Source organism: Phymastichus coffea, unplaced genomic scaffold (assembly GCF_024137745.1).
Source record: "Phymastichus coffea isolate CEN01 unplaced genomic scaffold, Cenicafe_Pcof_1.1 PCOF00002, whole genome shotgun sequence".
In the NCBI taxonomy this organism is placed as follows: Eukaryota; Metazoa; Arthropoda; class Insecta; order Hymenoptera; family Eulophidae; genus Phymastichus; species Phymastichus coffea.
The window spans coordinates 7,546,459-7,567,405 of NW_026706813.1; the positions used below are offsets into that span (position 1 = coordinate 7,546,459).

A 20,947-nucleotide genomic window follows, 5' to 3' on the forward strand; every position below is an offset into this window, starting at 1 on the left:
GGCGCTGCAGCACGTCAAATTCCTCGCGCGCTCACCTGCGCACCTCGCCGGTTACCCACACGCACCGGTGCCGGGTATCTTTCGGGACATGGCTGGGCGCGACTCAGCCTCACGCTCTATCACTCGTCCGCGCACCAGGCGTGTCTCCGAAACGAACAAACGTCGGCGAGGTCGCGAGGCCAACTCGAAAAAATCGTGACCTTTCGGTTTATCCGCGCGCGCGACTTTCTCTGCTCATTACTTAGCAGGGACTCTCCGAATTTTCCGCGGCGATCCGCCATTCGAGCGCTCTCTCTCTCTCTCTCTTTCTCTCTCTTTCTGCGCCATCTGCATCGCTCCAGTCGTCAACTCAGCCCGTGTTCAGCACCTCGCAAACAAAAGGTCCAAGCATGAGTGTGTGTGCCAAACGTACACACTCTCAGCCTGGCGCGGCGCACGGACATTTGGGAGAGCCAAACGGACGAGATCGGCCTAGCCGAGATTCTCCGTCACAATGTATATATTTAGACATTATACTAATTTAATTTTTAAATTCAAAATTCGAGTCTTCTCGATGATGAATAAACAAATCTTTTTTCTCCATGGTCTCGTATAATTTCTGTAACATATCTTCGTTTTTTTCTAACGCTAAGCTTACTCGCTTTGGTAGAAAAATTTCATATTCGTTGTCTACGGTTATTACTACACTGAATCCATATCGAGTATTCAGCCATTTTAATTTCGTTATCATATAGGTATAGTTATTTTCTAATTGCGACATTGTCTTTCTAGGTAAGAATGCCGATTTTGTTATTTTATTGATTGTTAAAAAATCCATTCTACAATAAAAAAAATCAATCAATAATTAATACTACTGGGATATAGTTAGAGAGATACTCGTATATAAGAAACGTACTTTTAAGAGAAAATCTAGAAGTCGAATAGGAGAACTAGGAAGAGAGACTACTGCTGTTGCTTCAACCTACTGCTAAATAACTGCGACGGACTGAGATGTGTTCTCCGTTTTGTACTATACGTCCCCTTTTTGAGAACTCGAGCTGCCGTAATTTTTCTCTCTTTTCGCCTTATCCTCACTTGAGTAATTTCTCATATGATTCCATTGCCCTACTCCTCCGACTTCAGCCGCCATGTCTGCCGTTGTCCCCCACTCTACCGTTGTCCCCACTCTCTCACTATTCTATCCTTAGTCTTTTTCTATCTGAGCCTTCTTCCTCCCCACTATTACTACTCTATTCTAAGCGATTTCTATTGGAGGTTGGAGGAAGCTTACAACTTTCTTGAGGATTTTCTTCCATTTCTATGATCTTTGTTTTCCTTCGTTGTTCCGCACTCTTGATTTTAAGCTTTGACGTTTTAATGGTTTTGTAATGACCCCATGGAAGTGTATCAGGATTTTTATCGAATATACATCGTTTATCATCATATAGACTTAGTGCTACTTTCTGCACTGTTTCTGTTCTTACTTGATGCAATACATTTCGTATATTGCATTGCTCAAGCCTAATAATTTCTAAATTCAATAAACAGTTTCGATAATCTTCATGATCTATTATTTTTATGACAGTATGTGTTTTACGCCTTTTGCTTTCTTTATTGCTTGATGGTTTTCTATTAGTATACTATACATTTTACTTCGAAGTTCAATGAATTCTCTCATAATATTACCATTGCATTCATCTTAATACCGAGAACTTTTTTATTAACTAATGGCATATTAAACTGATTATTTTCTGAGTAATCTGATGTATCAAATTTATTAATATCTTCTTTCATTATTTCATATATATGAACATCTTGAAATTCATATACGAGGCTATCTGTATCAGTATAAAATAATTTTGCTTTATGAGGTAGTCTTTCTTTTATGTAGCCATAGTGGAAGTCATATACTAATGTTTTTGAGAGATCTAGCACACAAAGTCCAATATATATTGGTTTTTTAATACTAATAGACGTCCATGATAACTGTATTGCTACTAAATTTTCATCAAAGATTGAACTACTATGAAAGTTGGGTTGGACGATCCGTGCTTCTGCTCCATATCTGCCACTCCATGCACTAGTTAATTTAACGTCTTTTCGTTTCCTTTCATTCTCCATAGTCTTTCCGTATACTACATTAATCATGAGCTTATAGAATAAATTTTCAAATTCATTTTTAACTAGTTTTCTTTTTTTCGTATTCAAATCGACATAAGTTTTAAGCCACGGCTTTTGATTAAACTGAAGTGCTCTGTCTATTTGTTTTATTTTGAGTCCGTATTTAATAGCCTGCTTTAACGCTCTATAATGAATGACATATCGTTCTTCATTATACAGTGTTGCTAAAAGTTTTTTTTGTCTTGATCCGGGTGGTGTGTTATGTTCAGGACAAAATGGAAGGTCCTTATGTTCATCGTTTAGTTCTTTTGGATACTCTAGATAAACTTCTAAATAATATCCAACCTCATTATTATCGGAAACATTGAAAAAATGAGATTCATCGATGTTAGAGACCCACTTAAAATTTTTATATGGTAATGGTTGCGTCATCGTCCATCCATATAAATTGTTAACATCAAAGTACATCAAAGTCTTGCTAGGTTCTTTTTCATTGTATTCTGAGCCCATATATCGATTATTAGCTTTTGAATATCTATTACAGTATTGACTAATACCTCCTCAAATACCTTTTTAGATGAATAAAATCATGTCTATATCGGTTAAAAGTTCTAGCTCAATTTTTGTACACTTTAACATAGCATCCCATGTTAATTCCGGAGTAGTATAATAGTGTGCTGGGTCGAATTCATACGCATCCATACAAGTTTTACGAAAATTTTCGAAAATATCAGCCAAGAGTAATACGTCAATTTTTAAGTATAGATTAGAATACTGTCCTAAATCGATGATGTCAAAAGCATTCCACACTATAACATGCTCATAGTCAGCTTCAGAGATGTTGCTATCTATCAATTAACTATGGAAATCTTCAATAAGTGGTAGTTGAGTCTGTTTTAATCTTTCAAAACTATTAACATACTCATATGGAAAAACGCCTTTTCTCTTCAATAAATCTGTGTTTTTGTATATTTATCTATCTTCAATTCATGCTATACGATATTTAGTTTGGTTAAGTATGAAGACAGTTTTTCGAGAGATGATGGCATAAAACGAAACGAATCAATAAATCGAAAATTTATAGTACTACTGTCCACGTGTTTTGTGAAAGCTATATATCTTTCCTTGTTTTCAGCTAAAATAGTCACATTTCCCTCAAGATCGGAGCTAGTAGCTATTTCTTTCATTATGAAATGAGAATCATATCTAATAAGGTTATGGAAGACGACTAGTATAAAATAAGGATTCTTATAATTTGAATTACAGGATGCGTGAGCAGCACCTCTAAATCGGTCCGTCAAATGATAATGATCTCTAACTCTTGTTTTATCACGTTGAAAATATTTTCTACAAATATGACACACTTTGCTCAACTTGAAATCCATTTGACTACGCCATGAAAGATTCATTTCTATAGCATTCTTATATATTTGACCTATTTCATCTAAAAAAATCTGAAATTGTTTGAGAATCCATTGTGCGGGTGATTGTTCTTCATTCAATTTTTTTCTATACATCTTAAAGACTGATTTGGAATCATCATAACTACATTTTATATAAAGTCCCACACTAAAGGCTTCATGATCTTGGAAGGATCGTCCATTATTTACTGGTTTCAATAAGCACTCTAAATCAGCATATACTCGTATAATAAATGGAACCTTTTCTTTTCGATCATAATGATTAAATTTCAGAAGAGGAAAATTAGGTAGATTAACTCTATATTTATTTAATTTTGAACAATCTGTCTCAAGAATATTCAATTTTTCTTTATTATTAAAATAGTGGAGACAGCGTTCACATAGATAAATTTGTGCAGTTTGTTTCGTTACATAACTTCTAACAAGAGCAGATAAGTTTTTAATCCATATATAGTGGAATTTTAATTTGAAGTTATCATTGTTATTTGATCTATTTGATTTTTCTGTTTCATTCTCATAAATATAATCGCTTTGTAGTAACAAAAGATTGACATGCTTATCTTGTTTTAAAGTTGATATATAATAGGGCGAGACTTCGAATTTAAGACCGTATTTTTTTAGTCTGTATAGATTTATTGAAATACTATTCAATTTTTCAAATTTAAGAATATTCTTTACCTTAACAGGAAAGTTTATATCATCGAATTTCAATTCATTCGCAAAGGGCATATAATTTTGAACTTTTTCGCTATGAAATCTAGCTGGATGAAGACAGGCAAGCACAGCCCATTTAAAATATTCATTATTTGTTCAGCAAAAAATTTTTTAATCCAATTTTAGAGCCAACCCGTTGTAAAAAAATAATCAAACAATCATCTCAGGTGGTTACACACGTGTGTTTCGTTGGTAAATATCCAATCTCATCAGATCTTTATTAAAAAACAAAACGAGAAAATAGTTACAAATATAAACACAAACAAATAAAAATCACGCTAAAATTGGTTTAAAAAATTTTTTGCTGAACAAAATGGAGAGTGCTAATAATAACATAATTCATTATTTGTATTTTGAACATTGATAATTGCTTTTTTATCTGCTATTTGTTTTGGTAGTTGAATATATGAGCCAGGTTTGAAAGGATTAAATTTATTTATATTAACAGTAATACCGATGATAGTTTTTAATCTCCAACCGGAATCTTTTTCTTGAAATTCTTTTAAATTTTTAAGTATAACATCTTCAATATTTTCTGTAAACCATAATTTAAGATCTGTCGTTCCATAAAAAGAAACATTTTCGATGTTGAAATACTTTACTTGAATGTCCTCTACATTATCTTTTATTACGGTAAATTGTGCTGACATTTCTATATTTATTTTTAGAGCATTATGAAGTGAAAGATATTTTGGTATTTGCAATTGTAAGAGTTTATTTACTGCTTTTAAGAATGACTTTATATCGGTATGTTCTTGATTAGCTAGGAATTCGGTAATGATACGTTTTTCAAATGCTGAATTTATTTCACGCCAAATAACTCCGTCCCCTTCAATTTAATTTGGAATGACTCGTAATAAATTAACATTTCCTCCGACTTTTATGTAATTATTTAAATTGATTTCGATTGAATTCAAATGAGAAGCGCAAGTTTGACATCTCTGTCGTATTGCTCTACTTAAGTTAGGCTGTAACATATATTCTTCAAGAGAATTCAACGCGGTAATTATTGAATTTTTCCATCTAATAAAATCATCCTTATGAGCGTCTGAGTTGTAATAGGCTTTCCATAAATCGCGTACTGTATTTTCAAAATAAGAAATAGAAGCTATTGTAATGAAAATGCGCGTAGGATAACTAGTAATACTACCACTACTAGTACTAGTACTACTACTACTACTACTGCTTGTCACTGCTAAGAAAGCTAGTGAAGCGGTCTCAAGATGGACTGCGCTCTTTTCCAATCGAGCACGGCTTTTAAGCATTATGGTGGCGCTGAAAGCAGCGGTTTCGACGCTGTAGGTTGAAGACGGGGTAGTCAGACGGATGGTGGGAGGTGGGTGGGGGTGCCTGGCAAGATAGAGACGCTACCCCCTCTCCGAGGGCCTAGACTCAGCCAGCATAAGCTTACTAAGGAGAGCAAGAGAGAGAGAGAGAACAGCATCCACACTATACGGTGTACGCGCCTAGTAAGCTAGGGACCCTACCCTCTCTGCTAGGGTTCACACTCAGCCAGCATAAGCTTACTAAGCGCCCTACTATCGAAGAAGAGCGAGAGAGAAAGAGAACAGCATCCGTACTATACGGCGTACGCGCCTAGCAAGCTAGAGACGCTATTCCCTCTCTGAAGGCCCACACTCAGTCAGCATAAGCTTACTAAGCGCCTTACTATCAAAGGAGAGTGAGAGAGAGGGATAGAGAGAGAGAGAGAGAGAGAGAGACAGAGAGAGAGAGAGAGAGACAGAGAGAGAAAGAGAGAAAGAGAGAGAGAGAGACCATCATATAGTTTACCAAATACCCTACCGACTTATACAGCAACCTACCTTAACAACCTCTGTAGGTGGATGGGTGGGTGAGTGTTGACGGTGGGTGGGGGGGCACTCTGTCGAAGGGCCGGCTGGCTTCTGTCTCAGGACATACACATATACCTTATGCATTGGCGACGCATCTTCAATGCATAAGCTACATCGATTACCGTTTAGGTACTCAGCGGGAGGTGTCAAAGGTACATCAAATGCCTTTTAGACACTCAGCATGGGGTCTCACCTTATCGCGATTAAAAGGTGTCGCGGTAGTGTGATACCGCGACTCCTTCATCGGGCGGCCTCTTTATGTCCCAGAACATATACATATCCCTTATACATTGGCGGCATCCTTTGTCGGCTCCTTTGTGTCCCAAAACATACATTGCTTATCTACTGACGATGTAAAAAGGTAGTTTTCACTTGGAGTAGCTTACGGATGCCTCTATAAATTATTTTAAAGTAATTCGAGTGACGTCACCTCGTTCTTCTGTCCATCTTGTCGTCATAAACAGTCTCTGTTTCTCCGATCTCGATCTCATCGTATTTGCCATCACGCGACTTCAGGATGCTATCCTCTCTGCCGCTTTCCCAGGTCCTCATATACTTATGTATATGAGGTCAGAAGGCCATCTTCGTATCGAGGGTACCCCAAGGTACTTGACTTCCCTCTTGGTCTCCACCTCGTATGTACCCACCCTCATCTATAGTATCGTCTGTATGCGTCTTCTCGTGAGAAACGTAAGTTCCGTTTTTTCTGTTGTGAGTTGCAGTCCATGGTCTGTCATCCATCGTCCAACTCATCTCATGATCTGGTTTAACGTCAGCTGCGCCAGCTCTGGAGACTAATCCGTGATCACCGCCGCCGAGTCATCAGCGTAGGTGACTAGGGTTACTTCGAGCGGCATCCCAAGCCGAAACAGGTTATCGTATAAAACTTTCCAGAAATTAGGTCTCAGCGGTAACCTGTCTCATTACCTGTCCTTCGATCGTCTCGTACGTTATCCGTTTGTTTTTCAGGTAATCCTCCACAACCCGGACCAGGTGTGATGGGATCCCGAAGTTGCTTTTCAGCGCCTCCAAGATATCTCTTCACCTGGTCGAGTTGAAAGCATTCCTAATGTCGAGCGTTGTCAGCAACATGATAGGTTGTGCCATGTGGCAGTGTCTGTCAAGTTTTAGAAAAGAGTCAACCACCTTTTGGATCGCTCCAATCGTCGATTGGCCCCTCCTGAAATGGAACTGCAAGTCCGAGAGTTCCCCTCCAGTCTGTATCGCGTCCGTAAGTCTCGATCTCAGTAATTGTTCAAAGAGTTTACGAGTCGTGTCAAGTAAACTCAGCGGTCAGTAAGCCGAAGGCGTACCAGGATCGCTCCTACCTTTTGGAATAAGGATGAACCTTACCTCTTTCCACCGGTCGCTGAACATTCCTGTCGTCAAACATGTGTTGTACAAGTCGAGAAGTATTTCCAACCACAGACGAGCCACGAGTCAGAGGATCTCGATCATTATTCTGTCTGGCTCCGGCGCCTTGCCCGTCTTCATCGCATTCGTTGCTCTGGTGAGATCCTCAGCGCTAAAAACCAGAGCACTGGTGCAACTACGTTGTCCATTACGTTCGTCCGAATCGGATACATCGGAAACAATTCGTCAACAATCCATCCTGTTGCTTGATCATCTTTTAGTTCCGGTGGGACACGGGTCTCCAGTTTGCCTGTCACAATCTTGTACGCGATACCTCCTCGCAGAGCTTCCTCTACCATCGCATCTTGCTGTCCCATATTGCTTTCTTCAGTGTCTTCCGTGTTGTTTTGTATATGGCCTGGAGATTTTCCCCTTCGGGTCTTCCCCCAGCCCTCGTCGGTCATTGCTGATTTGCCAGGTATATCCTGCGTAGCTCGGCTATCTTGTCCGTCCACCAGTATTGTGGTTGTCTTTTTTGTGGTCCGTCCCGCCACCCCTTCAGCCGTGGCAGGATTCTGTCCAATGTCATCGTCACGTCAGGGATGGAGTCTCCAACCCCTGACCGTCTGTACGTCGGTCAATGTCCCGTATTTACCACTGCTAGGTCGAGCCTTGTGGCCATTTCCAGCAGTAGTCGTCCACGTTGATTTGTTTCATTCATTCTCCACTTGATTGCCCTCGCTTTAAAATACCCCGCAACGATGACATCCCGGGCAGGTCCTAGATTCGATCTTCTAGGAGTGCCGCTTTTCTTTCGAACTCCACCGCGGTGTAGTTGGGTGTCAGATAAACGCTGAGATAAGTGACAGCGCCGACTGTACTCCAGACATAGACGTCCCCGACACCGTGGTTGGAGACTCTAGATTGGGTGTCTCCCCTTACCCAGATAGCAATGATCTCTGTCTGGATCGTCCTTCTCCTGTATAGTTCACATAGGATCAGGATGTCCGCGTTCCATTCATCGGCTATTTGAGGTAGGAGTATGTCTGCGATCCTAATTCAGTGGGCAGACCGGTTTGTTTGTACATTCCTTGTTTTTACATTTTTACATTTCTGTTTTTACATCCGTATGTTCGGATGTGCCACACTTGCGGTAGCATTTCATCCTGTCCTGTGCATTCAGCTTTCACATGGTCGAAGCTCAGGCATCTGTAATATTTTGTGACCTTCAGTCGTTTCTGAACGCGGCAGTGCACCCAGCCAATTCCGATCCGACCATGGCGAAGCAATGTATCGGCTTCCCGCAATTCCAATTCGCGGACCGCCATATACTGTTCAGCGCGTTTCGGACCGAAAATGTAGACTCGGAAGTCCGCGTCTCATTCCGTCTCTCGTCTAAACACGTCTGTTTCGTCTACAGGAGTCACAACGCAGTCCAGATCTATGATCTACAATTGGACCTTGGAGGTCATAGCCCTGACACTGCCCGCTTCCCCGATCGCATCTTAGATCTGTCATCTAAACACTTCTCATCCGTCTGGTTTGTCTGCGTCTACCTGTAGGTTCAGAAGGCATAAGCCGTTCTTCATCTTCCTCAAAGTCGTCACCTGCACATAGCTCTCCTTCGGGTCGATCGTCGTCCGTATTTTCCGTACTATATCGGAGTACGTCGTGTCCGTGCCCGACCTGATCAGGACAGCCAGTCCTCTTTTCCGGTGAGCCGATCCGCCGCTGTCAGACCAATTCTTTGCGTCCGTTTTCTTTTTTATTTTATTTGTTATTTTTTGTGTGACCGTCTACCAGTCTTTGGTCGGTTCTGCCTGTTGGTTGTTTCTGGCCTGATTCTGCTGTGTCGGTGGTATATTTTGTGAGGGCTCCGGCATGGTTCCGGCCGGCGAACATTTCCGTTTCGTCCGTGGCATCTCTTCGTTATTTTCCACTGTCGTGCCTGTATTGTTGTTGTCTTGAAGACGTCCTCCCGAAACTGCGTTTGATCGCTTGTGCAACGCATTGTCCACAGTCTCGAGAAATGTCTTAATTCCCGTCTTCACTATCATAATCATGTTCCTTTATACGTTTGCTGCTTTGGCCATTTTCGTTGCCGTCTCTTGTATAACCCATAGCAATTCAGTCACGTCTCGTGTATTGTTTGTCGTTAGGAATGTTCGTTCTGCCGGCTGTTCTTGGCTGACAGCGGCAGAGGTGTAGCTCACCCCGGTGCCACCGCTTGACACACTGTCTGTTCTCTATCGTCTTGGTATGTTTAGTAAGTTCTTATTCGTGTCATTATTTCGTGTCGTCCTCCTCTTCCCCGTGCACAAAATGCGGCCCTCAAAATCCATGCCGCTGCCCGTCAGAACCCGGGGTGGATTCCCTCTGAGGAGGGGTTATCACTTGAGGTAAATTAGTGTTTTTTTATGCAGTTTCATGGTGTGGTTTCGTCCCGTTGTGATAAAAGTCCCTCATGGTCGCGACTCCACGAACCATGCTGGAACAACGTACGGCCCCTAAGGTCTCCTCTCCTCCGCCCTGTGCATTCAGTGTTCCTCCTGTAGTGTGTGCGTGATTGTGAGTACCCGTAGTGGAAAAACCGGGCTTCATTCACGGGGATCTCCTTCATTCGCTTTCGGGCGGATCCTTTTATAGGAGTCCCCGGGCATTCGCGGTTTCGGTAAGACCAGTTTATAGGATCGCCGAGCATTCATCTCGCCGGTTTGCCAAGAGGCATGTGTGTATAAGTGTTTGTGTAAGTGTTTGTGTAGTGTGTGAGTGTAGATGTGTGTAAGTGATTAATGGTTGGGCACATCGGTAGAATACCATTATCTTTTGCATCATTTGTGAGCCATATCTTCCTCTTTGCCGTATCCGTTATAGCATTGCTGCTCAGAGCATTGACGCGACGGACAACGTTTTCACCGGGCACGGTCGTGGACGTTGGAAACTAGCATTTGTCCAGTGAGGTGTAACCATTCACTGAACCAGTCCGGTATTATTATTATTATTATTCATATTATTATATTAACAATGAAAATTTTCAATTTCCACTGTTTAACACTGATTCGTCCCTTCTTTTAAAACATAATTTTAGTCTTAATTACAAATGGACATCCCATAAACCATATCTGTAGATGATTTATTATGTCTAGAAATTTGAGAATTTCCGTTAGTAATCGTTGATTTTTGAATTATGTCATTCAAAGCATTTATTACATGTGAATATTTGTTTTTTATATAGTTAACAAAGTAATCCCCTTAAAGAATAACTAATGACTTATGTCTATTTTCAGGTGGATTCATGGAGAGTCTGGATAATTATTGGATATTACAAGGAAATTTACAGCAGTGTGAACAATTTGAAAAAACTCCCAATACACTAGGTCTCAAAAATATGGCTGGCGTTTTCATATTGGTTGGTGCCGGTATTATTGGTGGAATTATGTTAATCATTATCGAAATGGCATATAAAAAACATCAAATTCGCAAACAGAAAAAAGTAGAACTAGCTAAACATGCTGCTGATAAATGGAGAGGAACCATCCAGGTAAATATTTTGGAGAGATGCTCAATATACGTATTTAATTAATAGTTTGTTAATATTTCGTTCAAAAAAATATGTTCCATTAACTTGATCATTGTATATACCAGTACATACATATAAATCACAACTACGTCATCTGAGCAAGTTACGATATTAATGTGAATTTTATACCGATTAAACATTGCGAAAAAACTCGGGATTATTGTCTCACATGTCACATCCAACCTACAACATTTTACCGTGAGTACATAATTTTCCGAATTCAATTCCTATACTACAGTAATATGACAATGATGGTTTTAAATAAATCATAATAATCTACTGTGACGTTTCGTTAATTTTAATTAAATATTTTTTCTTTAGTTTACAGAATTATGCAGTTTACGAATTATTCTGAAGAATAATTTGGATGGATGCATTTTTTAGACTAGTAATTTATAGCTTATGTGAAGTAACTGGTATTGGGTTAGGCCTATGTCTTTTCGATTAGTACGCACTCACTCTTTACCTTACTTTTTCCCACTGACATACAGGATAAAAAACCTGCAGCATTCGCGTACACAAGTCGATAAAGGGAGAAGATTATAAAATTTTTATTTTTCCCTTGATGCTATGCTTTTTCTTTTCATTGCAATTCGAAGGAAACGTTTTATAACGCTTTACTTTGATTTTTAATAATAGTAAGTAAATTAATACTTTTAAATTGACCATTTGAATTAAATCTAAAGTAACATTAAATAATCTGCAAACATCTCATCTTAGAGTAGCGTTGGTTCATAAGAACATTTAATAAGATTTAAAGTTTATATGAAAATCTAGTTGAAATTTAAGTTTATAATAGAAAATGATGTTCTTATCACCAAATAACTAGATATTTTAAGGCTTGTAAGGCATTACCGGACACCGCGCTTGTAAGATTGACACGTGTGCTTTGATAAGCCTGACTATTGAATTAGTGTATATTGTTTGTCGTGCTAACCGTCATTTATTGTTTGTGTTTACGCACGGTATTGACATGTTGGGATTAGGTGTAGGTGAACGTGCCCAGCAGCTTATCGGATAGGTTAATCTTGGTGGATCGGCAAAACTTGCTTGGAAGGGTGAACTGCTGCTGTGATGGATTGATCAGCAACCGGAAATCGCGGTAATGCAAGCATGGATAATGGCCAGGAGGCCGATGATCTCCAAGTTTACATGAGGGTACAAGACCTGGAGGTGTTTCGGAACCAGGTTTTCCACGAATATCTTTCACGTGACTGGAAGGACTATGATTCCCTCGTGTATCCATCCGACTATACGGATGAGAAGCTATACTTCACTTTACAAAGGATGTCGAGTTTTCAAAGAGCTGGATCAAAAATTATTCCTCAGATTAAAAGAGAAAACTTTAACTCTAAACAGGAATCAACCTAATTTATTTATAATCCAGACGAAACAAAACATCCGCCCAAATAATGACAAAACAAAACGGACAGAGCAAGACAGATTTAGAAACAAAATAAATAAATACACAGGCACAGCCAAATAAACACACCAACGACATAAACAGAAGTAATTTGAATACATGATAGAGCAGCTAATGTAAAGAATGGCGACCATATTAAAATAGCGCAATGAGTAAATTAAAACTAGCTAACTAGCTATTTGAATCCCAAGTGGACGTATGCAAAGACATCTTGAACTAAGAAAATCTTTAATTAACGAAAACATAGACATTACGTTAATGTCAAAAACACACTTACAAGCAAAAACTATCTCAACATACCGAACTATACTGGGCATAAAATAAATTACTCACTCAATAAAGCACATGGAGGTACAGTAATTATAATAACATCAAAAATAAATCACTACGTTCACAAACACACACACGTGCACATACTAGTAAAATTTATCTTCAAGCAAGTAATGTTTGCAACGGTAGTCGATTTAATTAATCGAACCGTTCGCGATTCTGCTTCCCCGAGTCGCCGGCCAAGGTGACCGGAGCCGCCACCAGCAGCGGAGAGCTTGCGGAGACAACTCAAGTGGCGGCCTTCTGCATGGAGCGTCTGGCCAAGTGTTACCGCGCGGTCTGCGACTGGAAGCGCCTTAAGCAATGGAAGGTGCGTGAGACCGAGATCCTCCAAGAGAACTCGTGTCTTCGCCGACAGCTACTGACCAAGGGTCTGGTGCTAACGCCCCAGCAGACCACCTGCCTGCGCAAGTTTGAGTGCGGGGAGGAGTTGGCGTTGCGTGAGCTGGCCGACTGGCAGCTGCTCAACGTTGAGACCGACTCGGTCAGAACCAGCTGGAGCAGTACCAAAACTATGGCTGAGTGCTCCAATACTCTGACCAACTTCGCCATGAGGATTCACGTGGATCAGAAGGACGGCGGCAGCGGCGAGCCCCCCGTTGACCAGGACCTCGTCAGCAAGTGCATGAAAAGCAAGGCAGCCCTCCAGAACAGCGTAAGAGCCGATGGCGTGGGAGAAGGAAAAATTCTCCTTCTCCCAGGTCTCCTGGCGAGCGGCGAGAAGGACAAACGCGGAAGATCGAATTCACCAAGCCTCTCCAGTGTTCCGCTTGTGGCAAACTGGGATTTAGTCGTAAATTCTGCCCAGATAGCAATAAGGGAAACGGCAAGGAGAGCGAAGAGAAGAGGCCATCTTCGCGCCTCCAGTAGATTCGACCTCTCGCTGCGGATCGCCGATGGGAAACAGCAAGTTGTCGGCAACTCAGGGATCCAAACAGGTCCTGGAAGGGCATCAAGAGAGCCCGGTGCCTAGCAGTATGTTGGAGCAAAAGGCGATCGAACCTGATGCCAGCCCTCGGCAGAATAGAGGAGTGGTCATTCTGGAGGGACCAGATGGCCACATACAAATTGTGGAGGAGGGGGAAGGCTCCAGGGAGAGCCTCTCCACACAAAAAGCTCCTCTGCCGATGGGATCCACGAGTAGAAGCAAGCCCGCCGTCGTCGCAGCAGCGGAAGGGAAAAAGCCGCTGACAAGCACGACGATGGGAGGCAAAGATGCGACTCGTGGATATGACCATGAGGATGAGACCAGGTGGTGGTTGCGGGTAGACATAGGTGACTTTAAAATTAGAGCACTCTATGATACCGGTGACTCATCCACGGTCATGGGTCAATTAGGGCTAAGATTGGCATCGGAGATGGGACTCGGATTGAATGTGACCAGAGCGGGCGATGTAAGGCTCGCTGATGGGCGACCATGCCCTATAATGGGTCACATGATGTTCCCCTTTAAAGTAGGAGGAATCACGAAGGAAATCAGAATCGCCATTACGCCACTGCTCACGGACAACTGCTACGTAGGCGCTAACTTTATAAGAGAGTTCCGCGCAGTTTTGAATCCCGACGAGGATGAGTTATGGCTTAAGGACGCCCAAGTGAAAGTACCAATGGAAGTGGCTGGAATTGATGGTACGGCATTTCTCGCACCGGTAGGACTGTGAGAGGCCACGAAAACATAGCTGGAGGAAATAGAAGACCTCGTTAATGGATTGATTCCTGACGGAGGTCAGGCTTTAGGCTGTGCCGTGGGGGTTGAGCACGAAATAGACGTTGGTAATGCTCGACCCATCAAATAGAAATACTACCCAGTCTAGTATCTTGGGATCGGGGCAGTTCTCACGCAAGATGTCGATGGAGAAGAGCGTGTGATAGAATACGCTAGTAGATCACTCAACAGCGCTGAGAGAAATTATACGGTCTCAGAAAAAGAGTGCTTGGCAGTGGTATGGGCTATTGAAAAGTTCCGGCCGTACATTGAAGGGCATCACTTCAGGGTCATCACTGATCATAGCTGCCTGAAATGACTCCACAATATGAGAAATACCACGGGAAGACTAGCGCGATGGGCGCTAGCATTGCAAGGCAATGTCTTCGATATTAAATATCGAAAAGGGGATCTCAATGTGGTGCCTGACGCATTGTCTAGGGCCTATGAGGAGGAGGGGATTGAAGTGAGTGCCATAAATAGTCGGCCGGAGACCACTGACGCCTGGTATTTGCAACAATACCAGAAAGTATGCCAAGACCCATACTCTCACCCTACTTGGAAGGTAGTGGGAGGGAGGCTATATCATTATCAGCCTGACGAGGACAGTGAAGGGTCCATCGACAACGATGAAGCGCGGAAGCTTGCGGTGCCTAGGGAGAAAAGGCACCAGGTGCTCCAGGAGGTCCATGATGCTCCTACAGCAGGGCATCAGGGACGAGAGCGTACGTTCTCCAGGGCTAGGCGCTTGTACTACTGGCCTAAGATGTATGATCAGGTCAGGGAGTACATAAAGAGTTGCCCGGTGTGTCAGCAATGCAAGGTGGAACAAAGAGCACCATGCGGGCTGATGAGTCGTAGATAAGTGTCACGACCCTGGAAGGTGGTGGCCTGTGATATCACTGGTCCATTTCCCAAAAGCTCTCGAGGTTTTGAGTACATCTTAGTCTTTGTAGACTTGTTTACTCGCTGGGTAGAGTGTGTTGCGATACGCAAGGCCAATGGGAAGACAATCGCAAGGGAATTACACGAGAGGATCGTCACTAGGTTTGGTGCGCCAGAGGTATTCTTGTCGGATAATGGAACCGAATTTAAGAATCAGGAGGTCGATTCATACCTGCAGATGAACGGCATCCAGCGCGCTTTGACTCCCGTGTATCATCCCCAAGCGAATCCCACAGAGCGAGTAAACAGGACACTCAAGACCATGATCACGTCTTACGTAAGCCGTGATCATAAGAGCTGGGATGAACACCTGTCAGAGTTCAACTTCGCGTTGAACTCGGCAACTCATAGCGCCACCGGATATAGTCCTGCGATGCTCATGTTTGGGCGTCAGCCGGTACCTCCTTTGACGTTCAGAAGAACCCAAGATCAGCAGGCCCTTGAATGTTCGGAGGGTCAGGCTGTGGAAGATTGGGCCGAACATATGGAGAAGCTTCCTAATTTGTGGGAGAGAGCTAACTCCAAGTCAAGGGAGGAAGTTGCGCGTCAGGCGGCTTATTATGACCGGAAGAGACGGCAACCCGAGTTTAAGGTCGGAGATTGGGTTTGGAAGAGGAACAGGATTCTCTCTTCGGCTGCCCAAGGCATTTCAGCCAAATTGGCGCCGAAATATGCCGGTCCGTACGTGATTGAAGAGGTTTGTGGTTCCAACACGTACAGACTAGGCAATCAGCTGGAGATCCTGTCCTAGCTCTTCCATGCCAAAGACCTTAAACCGTACTACGGTCCGGGTGAGGATGAGGAAAGCGAGGAGGTCATCAATCCTCGCGAGCCGCAAGTTGAACAACCGTTGGAGGCGAACGATTCCGCGAACGCGTGCGAAGATCCGGGGAGAGATTTATCGGATAGCGAGCGGATCGAATTAGCAGCCCCCACGGCCGTAGATAAGGATTCCACCGAGATGTCGGATTTACCGGTATCTGCTCCAACCAAGAGAGGTCGAGGTCGACCTCGAAAGTCCCAGAGACGGTCACCGGTCCAATAAGAAGCATCAACTCTCCTATGAAGGAAACAAGAGGGAGAGATAGGTCTCGAAACCGTCGTGCAAAGGACGGTTGGGCCGATAAACCCGAACGGTAACCGACGAGGGCTAGGACGTTCCCGCAAAGAATCGTGAGGAAACGTATAACTCGGTGGGATGCGGCGTATATTAGGATTTTTCTTCGCGCAGGAAGATTTATCCGAGATTTTTTGTTTTGAATGTTTCAGATGGACCGGAGAATCGTCGTCGAGGAGGAGACCTTCGAGGTGGTCACTCAGATGCTGTTAGATCTGCAACTGGACCCTGATGCGACGCAGTTAATTGAAGATCTGCGGAGCTTCGCCAGGGACCAGTTGGAGGGGACCACCCGACGGGAACGACATAATGCTTTGGTGGCAGACGTTCTCCGGGACTCATCGTGGGTCGCGCCGAAGAAGGCTTCCCGGGACGCTTCGACACAGACGGAGGACAAGGACAGTGTCGAGGGTCCCAAGTCCACATTGAACCAGGGGATGCAGACCCTCGAGTCCGGCATAACCCAGACGTCGGACAGTACGAGCCAGTGCCCAGGATCCAGGGAAACCTGTGGGGCATTGCACTGGGTCTGCAACCACCCCCGCATCCCGGAGGGGCCTACTCTCCTCCTCGACTTCAGACACGTACGTCTGGGGATCAACGAGGTGGAGAATGCCTGGCGGTTCGCTCAAGAACTCCAGTCTCAGGTGCAGGAGCACCAGAGACGTATCATGAGCCGCCAGGGCGCAGAAGAACTGCTCCAGGAGTAAGTAGAGATGGCTCCGCGTCAGAAGGCCTACGGAGAGGCCCTGCTGCGGGTAGACAAAGGACAGGAGTCCCCCGCAGTGCTCCCGGCGCCGGCTCAGGAGAAGAGAGCCCCGGGAGCTACTGACGCTGGAACAATGCTCACGGTCCATGTGGACGGGCGTATGGCTCCAGATACCACCATCGTGGTCAGGTCACAAGATGGTCGTGCGACCGCCACGGCTGGGGTGACCAACTCCCAGCGGTGCCCGAAGAAGGCTACACACTGGCGCTACCCGAAACATCGAGCGCCAGGTGTATCCAAACGATAATGTAGGCCCTGGAGGCCAATAAACTTATCAAAAATAAAGAAGGGAGTTTGTTATTTGGTCCCTTTCCTTCTTTATTTTTTTCAGGTTCCTGATGGCGGAGAATCGCGGGTATTCGTCCTGCCCGGGTAGTCAGGACTTGGAGGGGGCTGCAATGGTAGTCGAATTAATTAATCGAACCGTTCGCGATTCTGCTTCTCGCACGTTAGTTCGAACTATTGAGAGAGAGAGAGGGGGCGCACGATCTTTTGAATAAGCAGTTACGCCTCAGCTGTTCACGCGAGTTTACCGCCGATTTGTGTTTTGCACTTTGATTCGCAAAAATAATTAGTTTTCTGAACAATTACGTGCGTGGGTGCAACAATATTATTGCAGCAGCAAGCAGCGGTGCAAAAGCAGCAGATTTGCAGCATATAAAGGCGAATTGAGGCAGTGCAGCTGATTAATCGAGGTGCAGCGGCAGTTGATAATTTTGCAACAACAATTACGGCTGATCACCGTAATTGCACAGCATGGTAGGTGCACCTTCCGTCATATTAAGCAATACAAAATACATTCGGTATTTTGTTTAATCGTCTTAACGTTAATTTTTTGTATTCGGGTTGAGCGTTAGTTCGCGGTAGAATTCGAATCTTCTCTCTCTCTTTCTCACGGAAAATAATTAAATTGTAAAATCCTATTTTCTTGCGTCAGTCTTTCGGCCCAACAAAGACTGTAGTGATTTATTATTAATTAAAGTCTGTTAAATTTATTCGCCGTTTTCGTCATTTGATTTTCCTAGTAGCTTAAGTATTTGAAACAGGGTTAGGTTTTAATCCAATTACATCTAGGGGATTAAGAAAATTAGGAGTAAAGTCGCTCACACTTAAAACTCATCAAGTGTAACAAGACACGTGACTTAAGGTGAGTTCAACTCCGATCGATAGAAGACAACTAGGATAAATCATCTGACGTTAAGGCGAATACACGTATTATCATACGTGTTTACCGGAGGGGCGGTTTGCTCTGCATCGTGGAAGTTTGTTCTTAAATAAATTTCCCATTTTCAGATTTATCTCCCTCGTTACATGTTATAATAAACAATAATTACGAACAGCGGCTGATAACAGTATCAGTTAATTATTGCCCTCCGGAAAAATAATAATAAAAGAAAACGGAACCGACTTCGGAATTAGTTTATAGTAGGATTGAATTATAATGCGAAGTATTCGTAGTGGGAATTAAGATCAACAATTTCAACATTCATAGGCAAAGATAGACATCAATTCCACGAATATATTCACCTTGATTATGCATAATATTTCTATATAAAATATTAGAACAAAATAATTGCAATCCAGTTTCCATTGGAGAACCAATATATTGACCAACAGATATGAATAACCAACCCGATCTGATTGACTTTGCAATTGTCAATGGTATAAACAATAAATATTTCGAAGTATTATCACGTCTTGATTTAACACCAGACCTCTTGCTAGTATTAATTACGCTATACTCTTAACGACTTAAAACTGTTACACTACCGTCATAAAGATTTGCCATCCCCTTGCTGAAATCATCAAAACTTTAGAGTTTTATGGCTAAGTTTCTATAAGAGCTAGAAAATCCTGCGGTGTCTCATTTGAAAGGTCTTGGCAAGACCTTTCAAATGTTGTAAAACATAATTGATTTTATTTGTTTTTTGTACAACTTGTGACGTTATAAACAAATTGTTTTTTTTAATTTTCTCACATCAACTTCGACCCTGATTTATTTATATAACGGATTCTACGTTGGAAAAACTGTATAAGCCATTCGATAGAGCTTTTAAAAAGCTACAAAATCCATATCCGGAAAATTTTTTTACCTTTATTTTTTATGAGCTATATGGTGTATTATACAAAAACAAAGATTTTCAAAAAATGGGCTGTATTTTTTTTATTTTCAACTCTAAAGAAAAAACTCTCAAAAGAAAAAATGTAGTATTTTGCAAGAGCTATCAAATGCATCACTCAGAATTTAAAAAAAAAAATTTTTTTTTCATGTTTTTTAGAATTGAAATTTTTCTAGAAAAAAAACTGAAATTACATATATTTAATAAAATTAGTAAGTAACTAGTATTTATAACTGAATGAGCTTACAAACAATGATAACAAGATACATTTATTAAACCATAATTTATTACTTACTCAGAATAGATTAACATAATTTGGTTACAATTTTTCTACAAAATTTATTTATTACAACGTTTCAATAATAACATAACAATAATAATTTCATTTTTTATAATACTAATAACGCTTGTAATTAATATATTATCACAATCTGAATATAAATTTCAGTTGTAAACAAAAACGAAACAATACTAATTATTTAAACGTTTTTTTCATCGAAATGTCCACCTTTGTTTGCTATAACTACTTTACAAATTCGAGGCATTCGTGCTACAAGTTTCTCTAAAGTATCTGCACTTATTTTTTTCCACTCATTTTCTAAGATATTCCAAAGATCCTTCTGGGAAGTAAGTCCTACCTTCCTTACAGCTCTATCTAGATCATCCCACAATAGTTCGATAGGGTTAAGATCAGGAGAGTACGGTGGCCATTCCATCACAACTAATTTTTTTTTCTTCTCCAATTGAGCAAGATAACTTTTACATAACTTTGAAGTATGCTTTGGGTCGTTATCTTGTTGGAACGTAAATTTGCGACCAATTATTCTTGTTCCGGAAGATACAACATTTTTTTCAAGAATTTTTTTGTAACCTTCTTTTTTCAACTTGCCTTCAATTTTAAAAAGGTCACCAATCTTAGAACCACCAAAACAACCCGATACCATTACTGAGCCGCCACCATGTTTAACCGAAGCACACATATTTTTCTCTAAATGTTTTTGCTTATTTTTTCTCCGCACAAAACATCTGCGTTTACTACCAAAAACCTCGAATTTGCTCTCATCAGACCACAAAATTTTTTTCCAATCATCAATGGTCCAAATTTTATGTTTTCTGGCCCAAGCCAATCGTTTCTTGTTATTAATCGGTTTTAGTAAAGGCTTTTTAATTGCTATTGGACCGTATAGTCCATCTTCACGAAGTCGTCTCTTTATCGTAGTAACACTAAGTTTAACATCATACGCTTTTTGAGTTTCAACAGCAAGTCCGGGTGCCGTGAGTCTTGGATTATGTGTACTTGTACTACAAACGTCGAATACAATAAATGTATCTTGTTATCATTGTTTGTAAGCCCATTCAGTTATAAATACTAGTTACTTACTAATTTTATTAAATATATGTAATTTCAGTTTTTTTTCTAGAAAAATTTCAATTCTAAAAAACATGAAAAAAAAATTTTTTTTTTAAATTCTGTGTGATGCATTTGATAGCTCTTGCAAAATACTACATTTTTTCTT

At 41.6% G+C, this 20,947-nt stretch overlaps 1 protein-coding gene across 8 annotated transcripts in view; it reads left to right on the plus strand.

Moving 5' to 3' along the window:
• Window positions 1-20,947, plus strand: part of LOC131663753 (glutamate [NMDA] receptor subunit 1) — a 1,362,975-nt gene that overhangs the window by 1,300,853 nt on the left and 41,175 nt on the right. For all 8 annotated transcript variants that reach the window (XM_058934360.1, XM_058934403.1, XM_058934412.1 and 5 more), the window contains one exon: window positions 10,729-10,982. In XM_058934360.1, coding sequence (XP_058790343.1) covers window positions 10,729-10,982 — 254 coding nt within the window. The remainder of the gene's footprint in view (window positions 1-10,728; window positions 10,983-20,947) is intronic.